Source organism: Gigantopelta aegis, chromosome 14 (assembly GCF_016097555.1).
Source record: "Gigantopelta aegis isolate Gae_Host chromosome 14, Gae_host_genome, whole genome shotgun sequence".
NCBI lineage: Eukaryota > Metazoa > Mollusca > Gastropoda > Neomphalida > Peltospiridae > Gigantopelta > Gigantopelta aegis.
In genome coordinates, this window is record NC_054712.1 from 58,387,755 (window position 1) to 58,415,343 (window position 27,589).

The window sequence follows — 27,589 nt, forward strand, 5'->3', positions numbered from 1 at the left end:
TAGGCACTATATCTAGGCGATCTTTAGGCAATATAGGCACTATATCTAGGCGATCTTTAGGCAATATAGGCACTATATCTAGGCGATCTTTAGGCAATATAGGCACTATATCTAGGCGATCTTTAGGCAATATAGGCACTATATCTAGGCGATCTTTAGGCAACCTTTAGGCAATATAGGCACTATATCTAGGCAATCTTTAGGCAATCTTTAGGCAATCTTTAGGCATTATAGGCACTATATCTAGGCGATCTTTAGGCAATATAGGCACTATATCTAGGTGATCTTTAGGCAATATAGGCACTATATCTAGGCGATCTTTAGGCAATATAGGCACTATATCTAGGCGATCTTTAGGCAATATAGGCACTATATCTAGGCGATCTTTAGGCAATATAGGCACTATATCTAGGCAATCTTTAGGCAACCTTTAGGCACTATATCTAGGCACTCTTTAGGCAATATAGGCACTATATCTAGGCGATCTTTAGGCAATATAGGCACTATATCTAGGCGATCTTTAGGCAATATAGGCACTATATCTAGGCGATCTTTAGGCAATATAGGCACTATATCTAGGCAATCTTTAGGCAACCTAGGCATCATATCTAGGCGATCTTTAGGCAATATAGGCACTATATCTAGGCGATCTTTAGGCAATATAGGCACTATATCTAGGCAATCTTTAGGCAATATAGGCACTATATCTAGGCGATCTTTAGGCAATCTAGGCATCATATCTAGGCAATCTTTAGGCAATCTAGGCAATCTTTAGGCAATCTAGGCATTATATCTAGGCAATCTTTAGGCAATCTAGGCAATCTTTCTCAGAAACACCCAGATGACCAAGTTATTGCAGCCTCCCCACTTCTAAGAAATAAACTTAGAATATTCACGTTAACCTCTGGGATAATTAACATGATGTTGAGGTTGTGCACACACACCCTCCCACATGTTAACCACTGGGATAATTAACATGATGTTGAGGTTAAAGTAAAGTTTGTTTTATTTAACGACGCCACTAGAGCACATTGATTTTTTATCTTATCATCTGCTATTGGACGTCAAACATATGGTCATTCTGACACTGTTTTTAGAGGAAACCCGCTGTTGCCACATAGGCTACTCTTTTTACCACAGGCAGCAAGGGATCTTTTATTTGCGCTTCCCACAGGCAGGATAGCACAAACCATGGCCTTTGTTGAACCAGTTATGGATCACTGGTCAGTGCAAGTGGTTTACACCTACCCATTGAGCCTTGCGGAGCACTCACTCAGGGTTTGGAGTCGGTATCTGGATTAAAAATCCCATGCCTCGACTGGGATCCGAACCCAGTACCTACCAGCCTGTAGACCGATGGCCTGCCACGACGCCACCAAGGCCGGTTGATGTTGAGGTTGTGCACACACACCCTCCCACATGTTAACCACTGGGATAATTAACATGATGTTGAGGTTGTGCACACACACCCTCCCACATGTTAACCACTGGGATAATTAACATGATGTTGAGGTTGTGCACACACACCCTCCCACATGTTAACCACTGGGATAATTAACATGATGTTGAGGTTGTGCACACACACATCCTCCCACATGTTAAGCACTGGGATAATTAACATGATGTTGAGGTTGTGCACACACACCCTCCCACAATCTGGATCTGCACCTGCTACTAACTATACAATTGCCCCCAAGTCTATAGTGTTGGGAATCAGTTGGAATTTCGTCATCGGTTATAATCGGCTGGCACCAACTGATCAACTTTCGATTACACAATCAGTTAGAATTATAAGAACATAAGAAGGATTTGAATTATCAGGACCATGCACCTACATGTATGGCTAATTTTACCTTTAGTAACTATTTAATACCTGTTTTCTTTACATACACATGACAACAAACCCCAACACTAGCATATATACACCAGTTGTATCATCTAAACTGGAGGAACAATAATTGTTCTCACGATTATGTGGGAAAATGTTAACTGTAATTATGAGTTAAAATGTTCCCACATAATCAATTATGGATTTTTGTAATCAATGAGTAGAGCCAAACCTATCAATGATCGATTATAATCGATCTACGGAACATCACTAATAGCTCTGGTGTAGCCCACCAGTCAACTAGCTACTTACGTATCTGGGGTGGTTGAATACCAGTTCCTCCTGTGCCAGGTTGTGCCGTTGCCCCGGAAGGTAACGTGGGCTGGGAGCCGCTACCGGTGCTAGGGCCGACTATCATGCCGCCGTTACCAATGCTGTTGAGGTTGGTAGTGGACGAGTAGAATGACCCCGAACTGCATTTTATCACGCTACAACACTGACCTGCTGGTTTCTCCTCTCTGCAGCTTGGCGGAAGGTTGTTGTAAGTGGGACACCTGGAATATAAAAAAAAACATGTTGCATGTCATAATCATTATGTGGGATGACAGCCAAATCTAGCTACACCTGTCATGGTTGGAGAGACAAGGCCTGGGATGTGGAGGTCGACATGAAAGAAGTTGAAAGATAGGAGTTGAGAGATGGGGAAGAAATGAGAGAAAGGAAAGGGGGCAGTGGGATAACAGAAATATTTTAATTTAAAATTTAGGTACATCTAATACCATGGTTTCTAGAATAAACATCTGGTCTAGGTATTCTATCTAGGTTAGGTGTGGCTCAGAACAACGATCAAATGTTGTCGATTTACTTACGTGTTAACACATCTGTAGTAGCCATAAGCTGCATTTTCGCATGTGCATGTGACATCACAATGTGGCTTCCAGGTTTGGCCTTGAGAATACGACTTTCCTTCATAGAGACAGCGATCTGGTTGAAGATACAAAATCATATGTTACATGTTTGTCACCCAAAACACAACTAGGAAAAACACTAAAACAAAACAAATTCCAACAGAGCATGTAAATATATACACATTTCACAGAAGATTTGCTGAATATTATATATATATTTTTACTGACTAAATAAAATAGTTTTAATTCTTTGTTTATCATGTACATTATGTTAAAAATGTAGTTTATTGTGATTTTGTCACATTATTATTGAAAATCATGGTGCTTTGAGGTGCAGATCCAATTAGTATACCACACTGCAGGAAGAGACTGTGTATGTGCATTTTGCACAAATAACACAATACATAAGAAACAGAAACCATCAACAGAACGTTTAATCACTCTGAAAGTTCGAAAAAAACAAAAGGAAAAATTAACAAAAGCTTACCATCTGGCCCTGGGTGCGGAGTTCCAAAATCTGTAAACCAGAATAAATAAGAATAATCGTTTTACGAGTATCTAGTCATGCGTAATTAAATTGTTTAAAATTGGCTTTTATTGCTAGTCCTTGACACATAACAATACTTCACATCACTATCATGTTATTTTATTAAATTTTCCAACAGTACATGTTATTATTCTTTCAACTAGGTGGTTGGAGAATTTGAAAGATAGGAGGAGCTACCAAATTGGGAAGAAATGAAATAGAAGTCAAAGGAGAGAAAGGCATGGGGGCAGTGGGATACAAAAACAAAGTATAATAAAAAAAAATTAAAAACCTAGGCATTTTTACAGTTGACAGTCAGAGCTAACAAACTATACAATTGATTATTCAACTAATTATTTCAGACATAATTACATGTTCAGTGTATAACAATGTGCACGCTATATTTCTTAACCCTCAATCAGCCTCATGGGTGTAAGTGGTTAAGCCATCATCGGCATTAAGGCTGGCTGGGACTGGGTTCGCACCCTGGGACCAGCTCCAACACACAGAATTTTAATGTTTGAAATGGGAAGTTTTAAGGTCACTATGCTGACTATCTCTAAAAACACCATTAACCAGGGGCCTAATTCACTAAACTCTCGGAACTTTGCGATCTCGCAGTGCAATGCTAAAAGACTTGCAAGGAGGATTCTTTCTTGTCTAGCAGAGCCTAAGAGACCTTTGTGAATTAGGCCCCAGGTCCAGAACTCTCTTAACGTGCTCGTATCCCATTTAAGTTTCAGGCACGTCCATCCTGAGCCCGGTCTCTGCCGTGGCCCGTGGCTTGGCTTGGGATAGATATACCAGACACATCAACCATTTGCCTCCTGTTATATCCTGAGGAGACAGCCCAAAGAGCTCAGAGTTCAATGTCATATAAAAAAAAACACATCGTAAGCCTAGTTTTGCACATACAAATGCAAATCTACAACAAAAGCACAATTCTTATTAACAAACGTAGTTTGAAGTACACATTTTTCATTTTGTTTTCTCCTTAAAAAGTTCCATCTTGTATAATGATGTAAATTTTGTGTGTGAAATAGATGCCAAACAGATGTAAATGTGGGGCTGGTATAACTGCTAATCGCAGACGTAAACTTACGATGCTTTGTGAAATAGGCTCCAGACCCTGTCCTTATAAAACGTTTAGAGTCTAGACTCAAGAGTCTAATAAGAGTCTGGTATTTTAACATCATGGCAACACCATACAAACTGCATGCATGTGATGTGTACAGTTTGATAAGCTCTATCCCAGGTGTGTACCCAGGACAGTGTGTTTCAACCCAACTGGATATATTAGCAAGACAACCAATCTAAATAAAACGAACGAACAAACGAACAAACGAATGAATAAACTAACGAACGAATATAATCCTCAAAGTTTTCACCTGTAAATATGTATGACCATTATTACTTCTGCACCTGTAAATATGTATGACCATTATTACTTCTGCACCTGTAAGTATGTATGACCATTATCACTTCTGCACCTGTAAATATGTATGACCATTATTACTTCTGCACCTGTAAGTATGTATGACCATTATTACTTCTGCACCTGTAAATATGTATGACCATTATTACTTCTGCACCTGTAAATATGTATTACCATTATTACTTCTGCACCTGTAAGTATGTATGACCATTATTACTTCTGCACCTGTAAATATGTATGACCATTATTACTTCTGCACCTGTAAGTATGTATGACCATTATTACTTCTGCACCTGTAAATATGTATGACCATTATTACTTCTGCACCTGTAAGTATGTATGACCATTATTACTTCTGCACCTGTAAATATGTATGACCATTATTACTTCTGCACCTGTAAATATGTATGACCATTATTACTTCTGCACCTGTAAATATGTATGACCATTATCACTTCTGCACCTGTAAGCTCACACTACTATCTTACCACACAAGTTACAGAACTTTCTGCAGTTATCTTTCGACCAGACTGGGAAGCTGGAGCATGTCTGCTGTCCATATGATCCACAGTTGTCCAATTTGTCCGCACAGGGTGGTGGATTAGTGGGATGTAATCCTGAAGGAAGGAAGGACTCATCAACACATTTTAATTACAGTGTTATGGTGTAGGACATATGGTTAAGGATAACACAAATAAGAAATGTTTTATTTATTGATGCACTCACATTTGAATGAGTTTCATGATGTAGGACATATGGTTAAGGACCACACAGATAAGAAATGTTTTATTTAACGATGCACTCAACACATTTTAATTACAATTTTACGGTATCAGACATAGGGTTAAGAACCACAGAAATATTAAGAGAAACCCACTGTTGTCAAGCAATGGACTACTCTTTCCGATTAGCAGCAAGGGATCTTTTACATCTGTTACTATCCCAGACATGCCTTTGTTACAACAGTTGTGGAGTACCGGCTGGAACGAAAAATAGCCCAATGGGCCTACAGATGGAGATCGATCCTAGACTGACTGTGCCTCAAGCAAGCGCTTTACCATCCCTGTAATCCCGAAAGAGTAAAAACTATTCTAAAATAATCCTCAGGGCCAGATTTCATGGGATCTGTTTAATGCTGAATGTACCGGTAGTAAGTAAAATGAAATCTTCCACATAAATATGTTATTTGCAGTCCTTTTGCAGTTAGTAATATGTTTCTTTTGATCTTCTTTGTTAGACTTCTGATGTAGGTCAATTAATAATATCAATTAATGATATGTTGTATTCATGTAATTAAAAGCAAGTCAGCACAGACATCATGGTGAATGGTAGAGATGTAGACATGGACATAACTAGATGCTGGACAAACCGGAAGATGCTATCCCCCAAAAAGCAACTCCTGAAATTTGTGATGACAAAAGCTGCTGCAAAATTATTTGTAGTGGCATTTTTACTATTATCAGGTATTTATTGTGCTAATTCCGTTGCAGGATGATCTAAAAAAGAGAACTAAACACGAAAATCTTATATTACTGCATCATGATTGTTTTTGCACCATGCACCAATTATATTAGATGGGAAAAACAGTACAAACCGAGTCCAGAGCCGCTAATGGATCCAGATCCGGAGAAGCTGCCTTGCTGTTGTTGGAATTCACACACAGGCTTTGAACAACACTCGCCAGGCTGTTGTCGTAGTTTGCAGTTAGACGGCAGAGAGTTGTACTTGGGGCATCTGAAGAATGGGTGCAAGTACAAACATATGTTATTACTTATCCCAGGTTTAAAACATTTTCATTGCTAATATGCTCAAAAGTAAAGAAATATTTCTTTATTTTATGGAGAAATTGATATAAAATAATAAACATTTAAATATTTCCAGACAAAATTTGTAAAATTCTGGCCATAACCTTTTATATTTATATTTGCCTGTTACCCTAACACAACTCATAGACCCCAATGTGTACAAAGTAAAAAAAAAGAGTAAAGTTTGTTTTATTTAATGACGCCTCTAGAGCACATTGATTTTTATCTTATCATCGGCTACTGGATGTCAAACATATGATCATTCTGACATAGTTCTTTAGAGGAAACCTGCTGCCACCATATAGGCTACTCTTTCCAATAAGCAGCAAGGGGTCTTTTACATGTATATGCACTTCCCACAGACAGGACAGCACATACCACAGCCTTTGATGAACCAGTTGTGGACCACTGGTTGGAACAGAAAATAGCCCTCAATGTGGGTGCCCCCTCCCCCATATAAATTCCTGGCTAGGCCAGTGTATGTGTTACCTGTCTTGACCAATGTGTGTGCCCCCACCCCTCCCCCATATAAACTCCTGGTTAGGCCAGTATGTGTTACCTGTCTTGACAGGTGTAAGAGCCTGTCTTGTGGTCAGTACAGGTGCAGATGTAGTCACACCCGACCTCCCACTGCTGGTCCTGGAAGTAGCGCTTTCCTTGGTACAGACACACACCTGCAGAGCAATACAATGAGAACTGGAGAAACTTGGATCATCTTCACTATTAGTTAATTTTTTAATTATATTTTAATTATTATTTTCCAAGCAAGTGTTTTATCTGTGACATAGAATGACATAAAATTCACATCATTGTGGTTTTGTTGACTGGAAATTAAAGTTTGTTTTGTTTAACGACACCACTAGAGCACATTAATTTATTAATCATCGGCTATTGGATGTCAAACATTTAGTAATTTTGACATACAGTCTTAATTGGACAGGAAACCCGCTACATTTTCCCATTAATAGCAAGAGATCATGGTCTTTGATATACCAGTCGTGGTGCACTGGCTAGAAAGAGAAATAGCCCAATGGGCTCCACCAACGGGAATTGATCCCAGACTGACTGCACATCAAGAAAGCACTTTACCACTGGTTACCTCCCACCCCTATTTAATATTTAACCTGACCTCTAACCTATGGCACTTTAACCCCTATTTCAATGGATTGGTCTAAACTTCCCAACAGCTGATTGGCTAAAACATCTTCCATAATACCCAGACTACCTCATCCGGTCACATGATATCCATTGAAAATGGAGAAAAGTGCCATAGACTAGTCAAGTTAAAAAGAAATTTAAGCTGGTCAGCATATAACACCAGAGGTAATTATTTTAATCTGAATGAAGACCGAACATGTTATTAATGGCATCGTCAATCTCATATACATGTATATGTGTACACTGCAGTCCATGCAAAAGGATGTTTTGACAATAATTTCATGGTTTTTGAGACATTAGTGAAATGTTTGGGCTATGTGGAACATGCCTCTTTAATGACATCATATGCTATGATATATACAACATTCAGAATCTGTTTGGATTATGTGGAACATGCCTCTTTAATGACATCATATGCTATGATCTATTCAACATTCAGAATTTATTTGGATTATGTGGAACATGCCTCTTTAATGACATCAAATGCTATGATCTATTCAACATTCAGAATCTGTTTGGATTATGTGGAACATGCCTCTTTAATGATATCATATGCTATGATCTATTCAATATTCAGAATTTGTTGAGTTATTTTACTTTTTCCGTCTTTGTGTCCAAGTCCAGATCCTTGAAAGGTGGAGATGACAGGACTGAAATGACACTGCGGTTGTAAACAGCACTCCCCTTGTTTCCGGACCAGAGTGCACCCTGATGATAGGTCATGGTACACGGGACACCTGGAACAAATACAAATGACACAATGCAAAGTCATATCTCTGTACATGGTAAAGACCATATGGGACATCATGGCCGTATTTATCCTAAATATATTAGGGGAACCATGTGAATGACATCACTGCATGATAAAACAATATACATATACATAGTGATTAACAGAACCATGTAAGTCAGTTATTTATCAAATAGTAATGCCATTTTAAGCAATCTGTTAACTGCAGAATTGCTTGCAAGTACATGTATGTTGGGGGTGGGTGTTTATGTGCATGTACTTTATTGGGGTTTTTCTTTTTAAAATTTTATTTATTATTAATTTAAATCTATCACCATTACATTTTCTCACCTAGAAAACAACATTTCAAATAATAAATTCATTAATAAAGTTAAAGTTCATTGTAATGACTCCACTAGAGCACATTGACTTGTTAATCATCGGCTATTGGATATCAAATATTTGGTAAATTTTACATACAGTCTTAGAGACGAAACCCACTACATTTTTCCATTAGTAGCAAGGGATCTTTTACATGCACCATCACACAGACGAGTTAGCACATTCAATGGCCTTTGATATACCAGTCGTGGTACACTGGCTGAAATGAGAAATAGTCAAATGAGCCCGCCGACGGGGATCAATTCTGACCAATTGCGCACCAAGAAAGCTTTTAATCTGGACTACATCCCATCCCAAATTCATTAATACTACTTTGTTACTACGTACTTGTTATAACATGAATATTTTCCAGTCTTCCCGTCCTCGCACACACACTGGTAGTCACACCCATCCGCCCACGTCTCACCCTGGCCATATTCTTTCCCTTTGTAATAACACTTTCCATCTGAAAACATACGTTACAAAATACTGAAGAATCATATCAATGTAGGTAAAAGCCAGAAAATTAAATATCTTAACAGTGGATTCAACATCAAACATCTTAATAGTGGATTTGTCATCCTAATAGTGGATTTGTCATCTTAATAGTGGATTTAGCCCAATATCTTGAGGCATTGTGTGTGTGGGGGGGGGGGGGGAAGTCTGGAAAACAAATGTTCGTCTCTCCTAGGTCCAAGGGCCATAACTCTGTCAAAGATGGGTAAACTGCCATGAAAGTCAAACTTGATCTGTAAAAGTACATGATAAAGCTATACACAGATTTTCAGCTCAGTGTTTTGAGGCATTGTAAAAATAAAAGTCTGAAAAACTATATGTGGGACAGACAGACGGACGCAGATGAAACCTGTAGTCCCCTTCATTTGGACTGGTAGGGGACTAGTCATGCCTCTAAAGAATCATACATTGTACCAGTGGGAATAACAGAATTATGCATCTAGGACAAACATCACATAAAATATAACACGTGTCAAATACATGATCTGCTGTTAAAATAAACCTTAAACTCACCTCGAGACCAAAACCAATAATAGGGGCAGACACAGCGGGTTCAACATGAAAAATGTACACTATATTCCAAAGAAGGTCTACACTATAATGCATCATATATACATTATTGTACATGTGGAGGCACGTCGCAGTTTGGGATGTGCACCATAAGCAATAGTATTGCAATACAACAATAGCACATCCAAAACAAAGATAAAAACAAACAACAATAAATGGAAATCGTTAGAAAAAATCTTACAGAATCCAACAGGGCTGACATCTCCACCTGTAATGAAATGTAACAACCGTTATGCATATATTTGTAATTAATTAAATGTCAGTTACATATTTTAGATTCATATTTGAATATAAATAGACATGCACAAACTGAACTTTGTTCAAACACTCAATTAAAACAAAACAAAAATTTATCAGATCTGATTACAATAAAACACATTTATTAAATCATTTAAACTTGTTTCTGTGTGTAACACGTACATGTAGACAAACGCTATTCTTGCATGATGATAAATTTCCATCACATTTCTATATCCAACAACAATAACAACTAAAACAGAAGACATACACAGCCCGCCCTCTACATTAACATTTCATCTAGGAGCCCAGATGGAATGAATTAATTTTTTAACGACACCCAGCACAAAAATGCACATCGGCTATTTGGTGTCATAAAAGGTAAGTACGGTGCCTACTTCTGTTTTCATATACTTTATTAGATAGTATGAAATGTTTTAGTCGCCAAATGAAAAAAGGTCACATATCGGTCACATACATGTATCACCAAATCGGTCGCATTGTAGAGGGCTGAATACTTATAGACTTACTGTCATATTGTACTTTTAAATATATTTTAAACAGACTTACTGTCATATTGTACTTTTAAATATATTTTAAATAGACTTACTGTCATATTGTACTTCTAAATATATTTTAAACAGACTTACTGTCATATTGTACCTTTAAATATATTTTAAACAGACTTACTGCAAAAGCCACAGAACTGCCTGCAGTTGCCCTTCGCCCATGGACCATACATGTAGTTCGTGCACACCTTTCTTCCGTAACTCAAGCAGTTGCTCAGCTTATCCTTACATAGTGGCGGAGGCTGGGTGTAAAGAGCTGTGTAATATAAAAAATGTTTTTAAAGTTTTACTTTCCAAATAATTAAATATCGCAAACAGTTATAGCACAACACAAATTAAGCCATAGGTGTTGAAAGGTGCCAGCTATATACATGTATTAATGTTGGAATTTCATCATCAACAACAGGGCTCAAATTTAAGAATTTGTCACCCACCACAATTTTAAAAAGAATTGTCATGGGTGAAACAGCCCACCGATGGCAATTTTGAGCCTGCCTATGGCAGTTTTTTTAAAGTGACTGAAAGGTTATTTTGCTGTATGAAGACATATGTTTAACTGTGCAAATGTTAAATATTGCCAGATAATGTATATTTGGCAACTGTTACGGAGATTTACCGACGGCACAAAACTGCCATCGGTGATACTCTCTACCTACGGCAATTTATATCTCAACAACGGCAATTGCCACCGGTGCCGTCGTTAATTTCGAGCTGTGCATTGATGATACTTACATGTAGTTTGCATCAACCAATCAGCTTTCAAATACACAACCCATTAGAATGATATGAACATATAACAAGGACATGAATTATAAGAAACAGGCACCTACATGTATTGTTGTTTTCACTGGGATACACTCTACAAATCACTAATTTTTCTTTATGTACATATACACATAAAAACATTGATATTTTCATTTACATTCATCATTACAAAGTTTCTCCTATATTTTTAATAGTAAATAGAATTTTTAAATATTGCAACCTATTTGGGAGATTGCTGTTAAAACCATTTTATCTGAATGTGGGCTTCATTTCGTGTGGGCTTAAATACCGGAAATCCCAGCACTTAATTATTTAACTTTGATTCTTATTATGAAATAATGTAAATAAGGAAAAGAACTTTCATTTGTGTGTGTGTGTGTGTGTGTGTGTGTGTGTGTGTGTTGTTTGGGTTTATTTTGTTCACGGAGTTTTGTGGGGGTGTTCAGGTATGTTTATGGTGAGGGTTCATATACCATGTGTGTATGCGTGTTGTTTGAGTGTGTGTTGTGTGTTGTGTGTGTGTGTGTGTGTGTGTTGCATGTGTGTGTGTGGTGTGTGTATGTGTATGTGTACGTGTATACACACACATACATATACACATATACACACTTATATGCATACTATGAACTGCCATATACTATAGATTATACATACGGTGGCAAATTCCACAGTATTTCTGGCAGTTTGCTTTCGACCACTCTTTATATGATGTACAGACCGACCGATCGTAACTATGACACGTGGCAATGGCATCAGTACAGGTATCCACAGGTAAAGTGCTGCCTACAAAACAAAATACACAGATTAATGTAACTTATTGGCAAATAATTAATTAAAAGGACATTCCTGAGTTTGCTGCAATTTTTGAGACGTTATCGACTAATGGATACTTTTTAACGATTGTAATTACATATCAAATATATTTCTGCATAAAATATTAGTGGCTGTATATTAAACGTGTTTCTGATTGTTCTAATATTTGTACTAGGTTAAATTTCATTTTATTTCCTAAAATATAGTTTTTTCATACATACGAAATTATTTGAAGACAAAATCCAGTTTGGGCTTCTTACAAATATTAAGACAACCAGAAACACATTGAATATACAGACACTGATATTCTAAACAAGAAACTATATTTAATATGCAAGTTTAATCGTAGAACTATTTTATTAGTCAGAAACATCCTACAATGGAGCAAACTCAGGAATGTCGATCCTTTTAAAGCTACTTTCTCTAGTATACTCGATTCCAAAAGTGTTTTGTGACGTTATAAAATTGTTCATATAGAAGTAAATACTTCTTTAATCACCTAAAGGAACGTTGATTCTAATAAATGGAATACCTGCCACTGAATGAAACTTATGAAAATAATCAGGGAAAAATATATTAAAAACTGGGAATTTCAGTAGCGCTTATGGGCGCTGTGTGCTTGGATCCAAGCAATGCACGGGTCTGCATCACATGGAATCAATCTCACGTTGTCAGCAGACTCCACTATCTGGGGGCGAGACGTAGCCCAGTGGTACAGCGCTTGGGCTATTTCTCATTCCAGCCAGTGCTCCACAACTGGTGTAACAAAGGCCGTGGTATGTCCTATCCTGTCTGTGGGATGGTGCATATAAAAGATCACTTGCTGTTAATCGAAAAGAGTGGGCCATGAAATGGCGACAGCGAGTTTCCTCTCTCAATATCAGTGTGGTCCTTAACTATAAGACTGACGCCATATAACCGTAAATAAAATGTGTTGAGTGCGTCATTAAATAAAACATTTCCTTCCTTTCTTCCATATAACCGTAAATAAAATGTATTAAAAGTGTCCCTTGAGACAACTATCGGTCAGTATATACTATATTAGATGATTTTGTAGAGGACAAAAAAAAAGGCTTCTTAAGACAGGTGACTGCTTTACACAGTTGGCAGCTTAAGTATTACAATTACCATAAATACAGGCGCTGATAAAACAATGTTCTAGCCATCTCTCTCTTTGAACTGACGGGGCAGGTTACAACGTTACATTAAAAAAATAATAACAATTAAAAAAATGTATCCAGGATATTTAGCCATGGTCCCCTATCTGATGAGACTGTGAAATATAGTGCTAGTAAATCATACTGGGATATGTTTTCTGACCACTGAATGATGTAGTACACCACTGTTAAATTGATTTATTAGAACAAACATCATTAAATCTATTTTTAGGACAGAAATTGGGAAATTTCAGTGCCACTTTCTTTTGGTAAAGGGGTCCATGTTTGGACCCACAGAATGCCTGAATAAATGCATGAAATGTCATTAATTTACATCACGTACTTACATTACATAAACAGGACAGCTAGTATATCAAGTAATAAAAACCAAGTTCGTTGAGAACGATTGATCCTGTGACCCATCCTACCTCAGGCGAGCGCTCTACTACCCGGCTACAACCCCCCACCCAGCCCTCGTTAAAATCAACTCAGTCCTTACCTGGAGCTGCTGTTGGTGCCGCATTCATAACTGTGGAGAAAAAAACAACACTATATTAGTTGAAGTTTGTCTTGGTTACTAGAATGATTCCAGACCTTGCTTTGTGTGCAATCGCGCTCGTACAGCATATGTAATTTCAATCTGATGAGCGTGAAAAGCAGCGCACGTTTACACTCAACAAACGGTGCATGTAAAATAGATGGGTATATTTATTTCCACTGTTTACAAAAATCAACAGTTTTCATAGCTCATTTAGCTGATAGGAAGGTCCTTTTATTAAAACAATAAAATTAAAAACATGGCAGTGGTTTCCATGCAGTCGTTAAATTGGTATTTCTCTTTGTTGAACAAATTGGGAAATACTGGTTTAATAGACAATTTTGTAGACATACCAGTCAAAATCCAATCGGAGATACACTGCCTATTTTATTTATTTTAGAGAGTGATTTTTCACTCACCTTAAATTAGCATACTGAGGTGTGCCATTTTCTACTTGCCTATAATTTTCAAAAACCAAGGACTGAGAATGCATTAATAATTAATGCAGGGCTCAAAATAGGATGTAAAATATAATTATATGACCTGCTGTTATTATTATTATTTAAATATCTGGCCAAAAAATAGACAGCATGGGGCAAGTGGACAGTGTGTGGAGAATTAGAACCTCTGAGATGTATTTTAGAGCATTATAAAATTATAATACAACAGAATCAAAAGCTCAGCCTCATCTACATGGTATCTAGCGACCACTCATGTTTTATTCTCTATATATAATAATTAAAAAAGGTATTATTTACTGGGAATGTTTGGGTCCAAAATTGGGAATAAAAACTGACTTAGCCTTTGGGGGAATGGTAGGATCGAATGCTGCCTATTATTGGAGTCTAGAAACATAAATGCTGGTGATAAAACTCTGTAATGATTGGCTAATGGATGTCAAACATTTGATAATTCTAACATTCAGAGTCTTGATAGGAAGCCTGCTACATTTTTAGTTTACCAGTAAGGGATTTTATATATGCACTTTCCAACAGACACACTGGCCTCGGTGGCGTCGTGGTTAGGCCATCTGTCAACAGGCTGGTAGGTACTGGGTTCGGATCCCAGTCGAGGCATGGGATTTTTAATCCAGATACCGACTCCAAACCCTGAGTGAGTGCTCCGCAAGGCTCAATGGGTAGGTGTAAACCACTTGCACCAACCAGTGATCCATAACTGGTTCAACAAAGGCCATGGTTTGTGCTATCCTGCCTGTGGGAAGCGCAAATAAAAGATCCCTTGCTGCTAATCGGAAAGAGTAGCCCATGAAGTGGCGACAGTGGGTTTCCTCTCAAAATCTGTGTGGTCCTTAACCATATGTCTGACGCCATATAACCGTAAATAAAATGTGTTGAGTACATCGTTAAATAAAACATCTCTTTCTTCTTTTTTTCCCACAGACAGGATAGCACATATCCTGACCTTTGATATCGATCAGTCATGGAGCACTGGTTGATATGGAAATAAACCCAAGACAATGAGTTCACGGAGGTGGTTCAATTGACATTGTGTTGTAAGCAATTACGTAACAGGAGCGGATCTGGGAATTTCTTTTTTTAGTGGACTAGTATACAGTAGGGCCCAGATACCGAAATCTTCTTCCCCCACCCCTACCCCCCAGGATTTTTGGAGACAAGTATTTTTAGATACCCCATTATATATCAATTTAATATCTGCTTGTCTGCAGAAAAAATTTTGGTGGAATTAACCAAAAAAAATATATATAGCAATTTGAAAAGGTACCATACATTTGTTTGGTCCCAAAAATACTATGTGCAAAAATAAAATACAGTAGTAATATAATCCAGAATTATTTTTAAATATTTCTGAAAATTAGGTAGAATGTTCATTTTTATCAGAAATTCACCCTGTTAAAAAAATAAATAGTGTACCTACATTCAAAAGTGCCCTACAGGCAAACCCACCAACAGATTGCCTGCAGATAACCTGATTTAAATATGTCTATGGATAGGCTTCACAGATATACTCATCTTGAAAAACCCTTAGGGAGGGGACGGGGTGCAGGGGGGGGGGTTATAGTGGGCCCACGGTCTACTAAGTTTGTTTTGTTTTTTAATGACACCACTACGGTACTAGAGCACATTAATTTATTTATTATCAGCTATTGGATTTGAAACATTTGGTAATTCTGATCAGTGGCATAGCGTGGGCGAGGCCACCAGGGCGGTTGCCCCGGGCGCAACATTTTGGACTGGTGGAAGGGACTCGGGGAGTGCTAACGGTCCACTGGTTAGGGGGTGCAATACTTGCATTGCCCTGGACACATACTTTGGTTGGGACAGAAAAACCCATCATAGAATGGGTCCACTGAGGGCGTTCGTTCCTGCAACCAAAGCACCTTGGGCGAGCACTCTACCAACTTAGCAAGATCCCAGTTTGTGAAAAGGGCAACCCAATGAACTCTTTTTTTAAAGTAAAAAAAACACCCTTGAGACACTTGAATATATTTAGGGTGATGGATTCCTTGGATCTGCCAGTGGAATGAAAAAAAAAAAAAGATTAAAAAAAAAGAAGGTATGAACTGACTGCTCTTGACAATTTTAAATTATTTATTAAAAAATCTTATTCAAACTGTTGTCTACATACAGTACATAATTCAAAAACATAATTATTTTTAAAAAACATATTTTGTCCTGTAGTGATCTAAAAACCTAAAATGTTGAACCGCGCATGCGCGTAATGTTTATTTTTCTCTATCACGGAATTTTAAACGGTTATGTTCAGGTTTATTTTGAAACTTGATTAGGTTACACTTTTGTTTAGTAGAATGGATTAGCTGTACGATGATTCCGGTTGTTTATTATGGGATCTGATTGGAAAATATGTATTTTCACGTATCGACACCAGAACTCTAAACTTTTAAATATATTTTCCTGTAAGTATTTTATTCGCGTTTTACGGCATTACCATAATGGAATTTGGGACGTCATTGGTAGCAGGGCGGCTTAAATACTCGCCCGCCCGTCTGAAATGGACAAAAACTAAAAAGCTGCCGGACGAGTCACTATAAAATGCTACTAGCCCATCGGGCGATTTAAACTTTTGCGTTCTTGATGTTGATCTTCGAATTCTTAAAACGTTTGGAACACCGTACAGTGTCGTCTACAAAACAAAGTCATCGCCATTTTAACTTGGCTATAGTGCGAAAACGAGGCCAAGTCTGGAAATCCCCGTTTGTTTCTGACTGAATTAGTTCAGTCTATTTATAGCATATACTAGTATTTCCTCCGCACATATTTTTAGCACTATCAATAAAACACCTTTAAAATACCTTTCATTTTAATGTATTGCAAGATGCTCACCGTCCTACGCAAGGGACAGTTTAAATGGGGCGTGGTGACCTTACACTTAGTGCACGGGAAACACTAATCACCACTCTCTATGTCCGTTCGGACACTGTGCTTTCCCCAAAAATATGTACTTATAGCCATGTACTTATAGCCAACCCTAATTACAGTTGCATTAATATATGATTCATCTTTGTACACGATATTTAACACAATGTGGGCCTGTGCATAAAAAAAATAAAAAAATAATAATAACACAAAGGTTACGAAATACGGCATCGGAAGACTTGCCATCTTTTTTTTCAGATATAGGCGTATATCTAGGCCCAGAGAGAGAGAGAGAGAGAGAGAGAGAGAGAGAGAGAGAGAGAGAGAGAGAGAGAGAGAGAGAGAGAGACAGACAGAGAGACAGAGAGACAGAGAGACAGAGACAAACAGACAGACAGAGGGAGGGGGGAGGGGGGAGGGAGAGAGATACGTAACCCTAAAGCATATACATACTATTCAACTATATTTGGAAAAATATCAATCTGATTAAAATTAGTTCTACTGGTCTACCAGTAGAGATAATTTTAATTAGATTGGAAAAATATATGTCAAGTAAAGCAACAGCATTTGTATTTGATGGATGTCAAACCTAACTGTAGTCATGCATTATAGGCCTAGAACATCCAAATCGCATAGGCTAGTCTCATGGATCACATGTTGCACAATTTAAGATGGGCACAAATTGTTTATCATGACTTATATTTGGTATATCCCTAGCGAAAGTGAGATACATGTATAATTACATGTTGGGTTTTAAATAGGTCTTTTTTCCCCTTCTTTTTACTTTTGTGTGTGTGTGTGTGTGTGCGTGCGTGCGTGTGTGTATGCGTGTGTGTTAGATGGGGATTTTGTTTTGTTTGTTTTTAAGGGTTATTTATTTATTTATTTATTTATTTATTTACTTATTACCTCTGCAGGATGCTTGCATCAGATTATTTAATACAGGTCTGAGCTGATCGTAGTTTCCGACAGACAGCACGTTGGCCGGGTTACCAGTGATCTTCTCCAGCTCCGCTCGGTGCGCACCGGGCCCTACTGCCACGGCTAGAACGCCAATTCCCGCTCTGCGGAGGTCCTCGGCGGTCTTGGTCGTGTGCGACTGGTCCGACGACGAGCCGTCTGTGACGATAATCGCGATCTTCGGCACGTTCTTCCTGACGTCACTCCGCCGAAAGAACATCTGCTCTCGCGTGAACTTGAGCGCGTCGACGATGTTGTTGGAACCGCCGGTGTAGTTGACCTGATTGATGGCGTGCATGAGGCTGGGCCGCGTCGTGTACTTCTCGAGGGGGATGTCCACCGACGGGAAGCTGCTGTACTGCATGAGGCCGACGTGCACGCCGTTGGGGGCGACGTGCGTCAACTTGACGTACTGTTTGATGAAGTCGTGCACTTTCTGGATGTTGGACGGGCCGACGCTGGTGGAGGAGTCCACCATGAAGATGACGTCTGCTCGGTTTAGACAGCCTGTGTTTTTCAAAGGTAAGGGAAATAAGTTCAAGTTAAAGTTTGTTTTGTTAAATGACACCGCTAGACCACATTGATTTACTAATCATTGGCTAATGGGTGTCAAACATTTGTTGTATTTTGACATGTATAGTCTTAGAGAGGAAACCCGATACATTGTTTTTATTAGTAGCAAGGGATTTTTTTATATACACAAACCCATAGACCGAATAGCAAATACCTCGGCCTTTGATATACCAGCCTTGGTGCACTGGTTGAAACGAGAAATAGCCAAATGGGGCTACTGATGAGGATCGATCCCAGACCACGCACAAATCAGCTTTTGGATGACAAACCTTTCGTTAATTTTGACACAATAGGGTTAGTCTTCAGAAGAGGAGATAGACAGACAGACAGACAGACAGACGGAGACAGACAGAGACAGACACATACAGAGGGACAGAAATAGATATAACTGGCGAGAGAAATAAACAGATATAAGCTCTTTTAGAATCTTTCTCTTCCAACGTCTTATTTTAAATGTATAAAATCAGATAAAGAATATTTACCAAAAAAACCTAGATTACTGCACTATACATAATATAAAGCGAATTGCGTCTCTTTTTTTAATCGGTATTTTATCTTGCCCTTCTTCACACCTTCTCCTTCCCATATGGATCAGGAATATCATATCACAACTTGATTTTTTATTTAAGATGTTTTTGGTTTTCTTACCTGTTGGGGCTGGTAGGAAGTTGGCATCTGGAGTGATTTCTGTAAGAAAAAAAATCACAAAGAAAACGTTAATAAACAGGCCTATATTTTATGATACTGTACATAAAAAAACTGACTGGCATTGTCAATGCCACCAAATTGCGAGGTGTGATGACATAAATTTCTTTTTAAAGGGACATTTCCGAGTTTGCTGCACTTTTTAAGATATTATCGACTAACAGAGACTTTTTAACGATTGTAATTACATACCAAATATATTCTGCATCAAATATTAGTGGCTGTATATTAAACGTGTTTCTGATCATTCTAATATTTGTACAAGGTTAAATTTCATCTTATTTCCTAAATATAGTTTTTTCGTACGTACGTACGAAATTATTTGAACACAAAATCCAGTTTGGGCTTCTTACAAATATTTTGGCGATCAGAAACACATTGAATATACAGACACTGATATTCTAAACAAGAAAATGTATTTAATATGCAAGTTTAATCGTAGAAATATTTTATTAGTCGGAAACATCTTACAATGCAGCAAACTCAGGAATGTCCTTTTAATGCTTCTCCAAACTGATGAGACTTTTCACACTGAAAGGTAAACTATTATCGTAGTTGTAGTTGTTATTGGTAGTCGTGTATTTATGTTGATGGTCATGTTGCTGGATTTTTCTTTCTTTCTTTTTTCTTCTTTCTTTTTACAACTATTATTATTTTTGTTGTTGTTGATGTCTTGTTGTTTGTGAACCACTGCCGTGAGAACATTCTATGATAGTTTACAAACTGACATGAAGATAAACACATTTCATTTCTATTTTCTTTGCGTGGTATTTGAATCTTTTATGAAACTTTGCTGGTTTAAGTTCAGCTGTTTGGCGCATTCGAAACATTTGAACCGATCAAAAATAATTCCGCACTTAGATGGATACATTTGAAAAAAGTTTTAGATACCGGTGCTAAATGTAGTTCGATATACCGTACAGGGAAAATTTTGTTTTTAAAATCTTGATTAGCGAATTTTCTTGTCCCCTCTTACCTATCATCAAATGTTGCAGTTTGGCGGCATAAATATCGCTGATCGCACTGTAATATACTTAACATCAAAAGAAACGCAAATACTTTAATACACAGCCTGTTAGGCTCTATATTGTTTTCATGATACAGTTATTAATTTGGTCAAATGACTGTCAAACCAGACCTAAAATATTCATGACGTTAATAATTTTAACAGACAGAACAATTAATGGGATTTAAACTGCGTAATTATAAATAAATTAAACAAAAGTAAATATATTTGTGTCGTTATGCAACATGATTCGTGGAATATTAGCCGAAGGGTACGAGAAAATACTTTTGGCGGGCTGTTAAAAAAAAGAAACCCCAAAACAATTTAAAAATTAAAAAAAAGAAAGAGAAGAAGAAAAAAAGAAACCAAACAAGTAAACAAGAAAACAAAACACCCCCCCCCCCCGAAAAAAAAAAAACCCACAAACCCCCCCCCAAAAAAAACCCCCACACACACACACACACACACAAAAAGAAAGGGGGGACCCCAAACAAAACCACTCTTAATATCCGGTTCCTTTTATAATATACTATCACTTACCATTACACGTCTTCATAGCCAAGATGTCGGACAGACTGTTGAGCGACTGGAACCCATCCGCGTACATGGAATATCTTAGATCCGGGTTACTGGACACCTCGTCTAGCTCCGTGTGATCCGCGCCGCCGCCGACGCCGACGGTGAAGATGGCGATGTTGTTGTCCTTGGCGGACTTCGCCTGTAACAGCGTGAGGTCTTTGGACCCCGAGGGGTTGTTGGTGACGATGATCATCGTGTGCGGAGACTGGCCGCGCCCGCCGTGAATCGGCCTGAACGAGTTGTCGGACGCGAACTTGATCGCTTCGGCAGTGTTCGTCTGGCCTCCGGAAAACTGCATCCGACCGAGGGCGTTGAGGAGGTCCGGCTGTGTGACGTGGTCGTTGAGGAAGAACTGGTTCTGGGCCGTGTTGCCCACAGTGACCACCCCGACCTGCATGCCGTTGTGGCCGATGTTCCACTTCCTGACGACATTCTGGACGAAGAGTTTCTCCTTGTTGAAGTTGGCGCTTCCTACAGAGTCGGAGGAGTCCAACACAAACACCACGTCTCCATGGCCGGCGCAGTCTGCAACGAACATCATCTCGTTGGTTCATTTCATTTATACTTATTGTTGTGATTATATCCAGTTAACATTCAAGCACGCTGTACTGGGGGCGCGCGAACACACACACACACACACACACGCACGCACGCACACACACACACGCACACACACACACACACACACACACACACACCTCAGCTATCTGGCCTGTCTGTCCAGGACAGTGGGTTAGTAGTTAGTGAGAGAGAAGTCAGTGTAGTGGTCCTACACCTACCAACGGAGTCCTTAAAACGTGATCTGGGTGGGAGCCGGTACTTGGCTGCGAACCCAGTACCTACCAGCCTTATGTCCGATGGCTTAACTATGACACCACCGAGGTCTGTATCATGTTATGCTACTAACCAAAAATATAGGTTTGTTTAGTCATCATATCTTGTCAATGTGTATAGTAATTTCAGAATAAATAATAATAATAGATTTTTATTTCAGATCAGTGATCCATAGAACATATTTAAACATCACATACAAAACTAATTACATAATATATAGTAGCTTGTGCCAGCGATTTACACATACAGATTTGACGTACACACTTGTACACCGCAGGTGGGCAAGTAGGTCGTTTGAGGTTGTTTCGTTTCTGGTCTTCAGCGAATATGCTGTTTGTAAAAATATTTTTCGATACATACCGATTTTTGGGAGATGTAGGGCTGTCTTAAGTTCCTGTTGTTAAGTTTCTCACTTGAAAATTTACTGTCACGACGGAGATGGCCAACGGGGCGAGTTTAACGACTCGGAGGGTAGATGTAAGGCCACCAAACCGACTTCTCTCTCTTTCATTATTATTGACCACTAACCAGTAATCCACTGTCCTGGACATACAGCTGCAGTCTAGTTAGTTAAGACGCGTGTGTGTGTGTCCAGGACAACATGCTTGAACCTTCATTGAATATAAACATGGAAATAAGATGACATGAAATTAAATGGAAATGGCTAATTCCGTCGTGACAGTTGGCAGTCTAACCCTAGCACCGGCCTCGGTGGCGTCGTGGCAGGCCATCGGTCTACAGGCTGGTAGGTACTGGGTTCGGATCCCAGTCGAGGCATGGGATTTTTAATCGAGATACCGACTCCAAACCCTGAGTGAGTGCTCCGCAAGGCTCAATGGGTAGGTGTAAACCACTTGCACCGACCAGTGATCCATAACTGGTTCAACAAAGGCCATGGTTTGTGCTATCCTGCCTGTGGGAAGCGCAAATAAAAGATCCCTTGCTGCCTGTCGTTAAAAAGAGTAGCCTATGTGGCGACAGCGGGTTTCCTCTAAAAACAGTGTCAGAATGACCATATGTTTGACGTCCAATAGCCGATGATAAGATTAAAAATCAATGTGCTCTAGTGGCGTCGTTAAATAAAACAAACTTTACTTTTTTTTTCTAACCCTAGCATCAGGTAAAGATACTATTCGCATTTGCTACCAATGCAGGTCTCCGTGAATTGAAACATTGGTGTATCCCATTTAAGTGTTACCATGGTTTTCTTCCAGAGGGTACAACGGGTACAATTACATACCCAAACATCTTGGAAATTAATTCTAAATAAAATCGATGTCTTTTTTTATATTTCACATTTACAATATTCATCACTTTCCAGTGGTAACTTTCAGTGGTGACATTATATATTATACTCTGTGAGGTCAAAATACATTTAATGAATATTCATGTGACCGCTGGCATGGTACATTCTACTCTGTGAGGTCAAAATACATTTAGTGAATGTTCATGTGACCGCTGGCATGGTACATTCTACTCTGTGAGGTCAAAATACATTTAGTGAATATTCATGTGACCGCTGGCATGGTACATGTTGCTGGGTGAGGTAAAAATGCATTACCTGCTGCACTTGTCTGTCTTTTTGCTGAAAATAAAAATAAAATAATAAATATAAATACAATTTTAGTAGATATTTTACACAGAGAGAGAGAGAGAGAGAGAGAGAGAGAGAGAGAGAGAGAGAGAGAGAGAGAGAGAGAGAGAGAGAGAGAGAGAGAGAGAGACACACACACAAACAGAGAAAGAAAGATGGACGCGATGTTGAAATGTCTCTGATGTTTGGTGTGGAACCCTTTTTCAGTCGAGAGCGGGACATAGCCCAGTGGTAAAGCGCTCACTAGGTCGGTTTGGGATCGATTCCCGACGGTGGGCACATTGGGCTATTTCTCATTCCGGCCAGTGCACCGCGACTGGTATATCAAATGCCATGGTATGTGCTATCATGTCTGTGGGATAGTGCATAATATAAAAGATCCCTTGCTACTAATGGGAAAATGTAGCGGGTTTCCTCTCTGAGATTACATGTATATGTCAAAATTACCAGATGTTTGACATCCAATAGCCGATTATTAATAAGTGGTGTCGTTAAACAAAACAAACTTTGTTTCAGTTATTAAAACATTATTCACGCTAACTAAACATAAAAAGTCTTCTCCCTTTTCTGTTTGTAACTTCACCCACTCACCTTGTTGCATTTAATATCCTCTCTAGTATTTTAATATTTTAATGTTGAATTTAATTGTTTTTCTCTTGGTGTTTATATGTGTTCGTTGATTTTGTTACTTTTAATTTGTTTGGTTTGGTTTTGGTTTTCTTTTCTTTCTGGGTTTTTTTTCGGGGGCCGATTCATTGATATGTGAAGCCTGTTTTAAAAAAAAAAAAAAAGTATTTTTCCTGAAATATATTTTACGCAAATAAACAACCCAGCCTATAGCATTTCTTTGGTAGGGGTACAGAATATAATTTAAAACTGTTCTTTATTAGGGTCTCAAAATGTATTACTGTATGACTACTATTGAAATAATGGCACGGTTTGTACGAAACTCGACAGTTGTGTACTTCGTACGCAGCGGACACAGCGTGCGTCTATCTAATCTTTTCGTGCACTGTGTTGTTTCCCATGCTTATCTAGAGAATGGCTTGTAGCTCAGTTAATGCTGTTAGGGCGTCTTTAAAACAGTTCATATAAAGTATATTTGCTGCTGTTCGGTAGACGTAACCCCTGTGGTGACAGCGGGTAGGATAAGTAACATAATTGCTGCTTTAAAAATAAAAATGTCGTGAAAACATTAAAGTAGCCAGGATTTTATATTGGCGAGGGGGAGGGGCAGTCAAACTGTGAGTCGTCAAGCGCTTGATTTGTCAAATTTTTATAATTTAAGCAAACCGTAATGGGTAACTTAGTGGTGAATGAATGAATGAATGAATGAATGCTTAACAATACCCCCAGCACAAAATATATCAGCTATTGGATGTCAAATAATGATAAAACATATCAATGAATTGATTATCATCCACATAAAATAATAATCTAAAAAAAAAAACGTTGTAAAGAGTTGTGCAAAGTGTAAATATCACAAGTGTATTAAAATGTTATAAATTCTAATAATTGAGTATATAAATATCACAGGTAAGTACATTAAAATTTTGAATAAAAGTCAACATGTAAGAATTTCAAAATAAGAATAAAAAAGATTCCATCAAATTTTGTCTTCCAAATATATCCTGACGCCATATGACCGTAAATAAATGTGTTGAGTGCGTCGTTAAATAAAACATGTCCTTCTTTCCAAATATATCTTTCCTCGTCGGTTCAATATGTTTGCACTCCACCAAAATGTGGTGAATAGTCAGTGTACATACAGAAGTGGAGGATTCTTCTTCAGAATAAATGAATGTGTCAAGTATGTGGGACCGATGCGAGAACGACATAAGCATATTTCATTCTTAAGTTTCCTGCACCGCCAGTGGGAAGACTGCCACTCTCCAAGACTAGTTTGACAGGCTAAGTTTGTTCGTAACCGCACCATTCCAACCATCTTGCCAAGTTGAAAAGATATATTGGTAAATACTATGTTTAAAGTGACAGACCCTAGTTTTTAAACACTATAGTATACTTTCACTATTAGAGATGTTTTTGAGAATTGAAATCAGACATTACTTCGATTTTATAATTGTTTAGTTTATCCATTTCCGTGCAACCGAAGTGTTTCTGGTCATCTTGGTGTTTCTAATTCCATGAAATGAATTTTTCATTTTTTTTTTAAAACGTATGTACATCTGAAAAATAACGGCTATGGAGACGAACTCGTCTATTTTTACGGGCATTTCCCCGTTTCAACGTCGTAGAATCTTGTTTCATTCCATTGTAACTTTATCAAAATGTGTTACATAAAATTAGATTAATCACATTTAGTGTCCATTTTGAGGGGTTGAAACTAGGGTCTGCGACTTTAAAATCACTGTATGGTACACTAACCGTAGCGTGAACCAATTCCAAAGCATGCTTGGCAGCTACATCTTCCTTTTCATTACCCCTGATGCCAGTGTGGCTGGGACCCCAACCAAATGTAATGTCTTTATTGAGTATGGAACGAATGATTAACCGTGGAGAAAGCTCATGATACGTGGAAGTATGGGATTTTGTAAGACCTCCATGGAATGTGGACTAAGAGGTCTTATGCCTGATTTTATCTCTAATTTCGTAAAAAGATAGTTATTTCAAGGTACGGGTGGGATCCACTTCTCAGATACGGTACCCAACCGCAAAAGATGGGTGTACCTCAAGCTAGCATCCAGTCAGTTACTCTGATTTCTGTTAAAATAAACAGAATCACCCAGTTTTGTAAATCTTGTGTTGATTGTTCATTGTATGTCGATGATTTTCAGATTTGCTGCAGATGGTCTAATATGTGTAATACGCACAAATAGCACGTGCAGCAAGCTACCTCCACACGTGGGAAAACAAAGTTTTTGTCCCATTAAGGTTTACGCTGGTTTTGTGAAGTTTTAATTCTGTGTTCAAAAAGCCTCTAAAGGTTCGCCGAAAACTGTCTTTTGCCACTAGGTGGTAGATTATTGTAATGAATAATGCGGGATTGTCATGTAGGGAAATTGGGCATCAATTGGGTCAGAATCATACTGTAATTAGTCGACCCGTACAAAAACGCCAACAAACCAATGACGTCAAGGACAGGAACCGTCTAGGACAACCTCGCAAAACGTCCCCTCCAGAAGACAGGGCTTTGTTAAGACTTGTTCGACATTGCCCCTTTTTCAGCAGCAATACCTTGAAAATTACCCGGATTCCCAACAAGGCCATGTCCACGAGGACGTTAAGGGATTGGCTGGATACCGTCACAAAGCAGCACATTTGACATGGTGTCAAGCACGCCACAAATGAAATGTTGCGTCCTGGAGGACGACTCATTGGTCCGATGCAAGTCGCTTTCTTCTCCACGTGACAGATGGAAGAACTCGTGTCTGGAGGGAACCAATTGCTGTCTATGCCGCCGACAATATCCAGCAAACCATTCCATTTGGCTGTGGCTCTGATGGTGTGGGGATGAGTTTCTCGTGATAGTAAGTTTGGTCTGGTCATTGTTCAATGTAATCTCAATGGGCCAAGATATCATAGGGACATCTTGGAAGCCGTTGTCTTTCCTCACTTTGACAACCATGCTTTGGCCACGAGGCTAACCCCCATCAAACGCGTGCAGTAATGTATTTCCTACAGCAAAATGGAATCACTACCATTCCTTGGACTGCAGGTAGCCCCGACCTCAATCCGATTGAGATTTATTTGACCTTGGTTGACGAGTAGATCAAAGACATCTCCCAGTCGAACATTTAGCAGATGTGGCAGCAGCATTGCATCATGAATGGGGTGCGATCCCAAAACATCCGTGTCGGCGGAGGTTACACCAGATGCTGAACGTTTTGAGTTTTTCTGACACTACGGACCTTGTTCGAGAATGACAGCCATAGAACACTTCAGCAAATCATTTTAATCTAGCGCCAGCCACATAGTTGATTTATCTACATTTTTACCCTTATTAATACATTTTATCTCGCTTGTAAAATTACACATTAAATTTGAATGAAATTATGTCTTTATTTTCTTGTCATCATGTGCCACGC

The 27,589-nt window shown here is 38.6% G+C and overlaps 1 protein-coding gene across 1 annotated transcript in view; it reads right to left on the reverse strand.

Moving 5' to 3' along the window:
* The window catches only part of LOC121389363, a 159,054-nt gene that overhangs the window by 108,581 nt on the left and 22,884 nt on the right, over positions 1-27,589 (reverse strand). The window contains exons 8-22 of the mRNA XM_041520958.1: positions 21,077-21,640; positions 19,474-19,512; positions 18,202-18,759; positions 13,898-13,927; positions 12,083-12,211; positions 10,785-10,919; positions 10,039-10,065; positions 9,120-9,237; positions 8,258-8,397; positions 7,062-7,176; positions 6,292-6,431; positions 5,186-5,314; positions 3,224-3,253; positions 2,698-2,812; positions 2,141-2,382 (exon numbers count right to left, since the gene is read on the reverse strand). Coding sequence (XP_041376892.1) covers positions 2,141-2,382; positions 2,698-2,812; positions 3,224-3,253; positions 5,186-5,314; positions 6,292-6,431; positions 7,062-7,176; positions 8,258-8,397; positions 9,120-9,237; positions 10,039-10,065; positions 10,785-10,919; positions 12,083-12,211; positions 13,898-13,927; positions 18,202-18,759; positions 19,474-19,512; positions 21,077-21,640 — 2,511 coding nt within the window. The remainder of the gene's footprint in view (positions 1-2,140; positions 2,383-2,697; positions 2,813-3,223; positions 3,254-5,185; positions 5,315-6,291; positions 6,432-7,061; positions 7,177-8,257; positions 8,398-9,119; positions 9,238-10,038; positions 10,066-10,784; positions 10,920-12,082; positions 12,212-13,897; positions 13,928-18,201; positions 18,760-19,473; positions 19,513-21,076; positions 21,641-27,589) is intronic.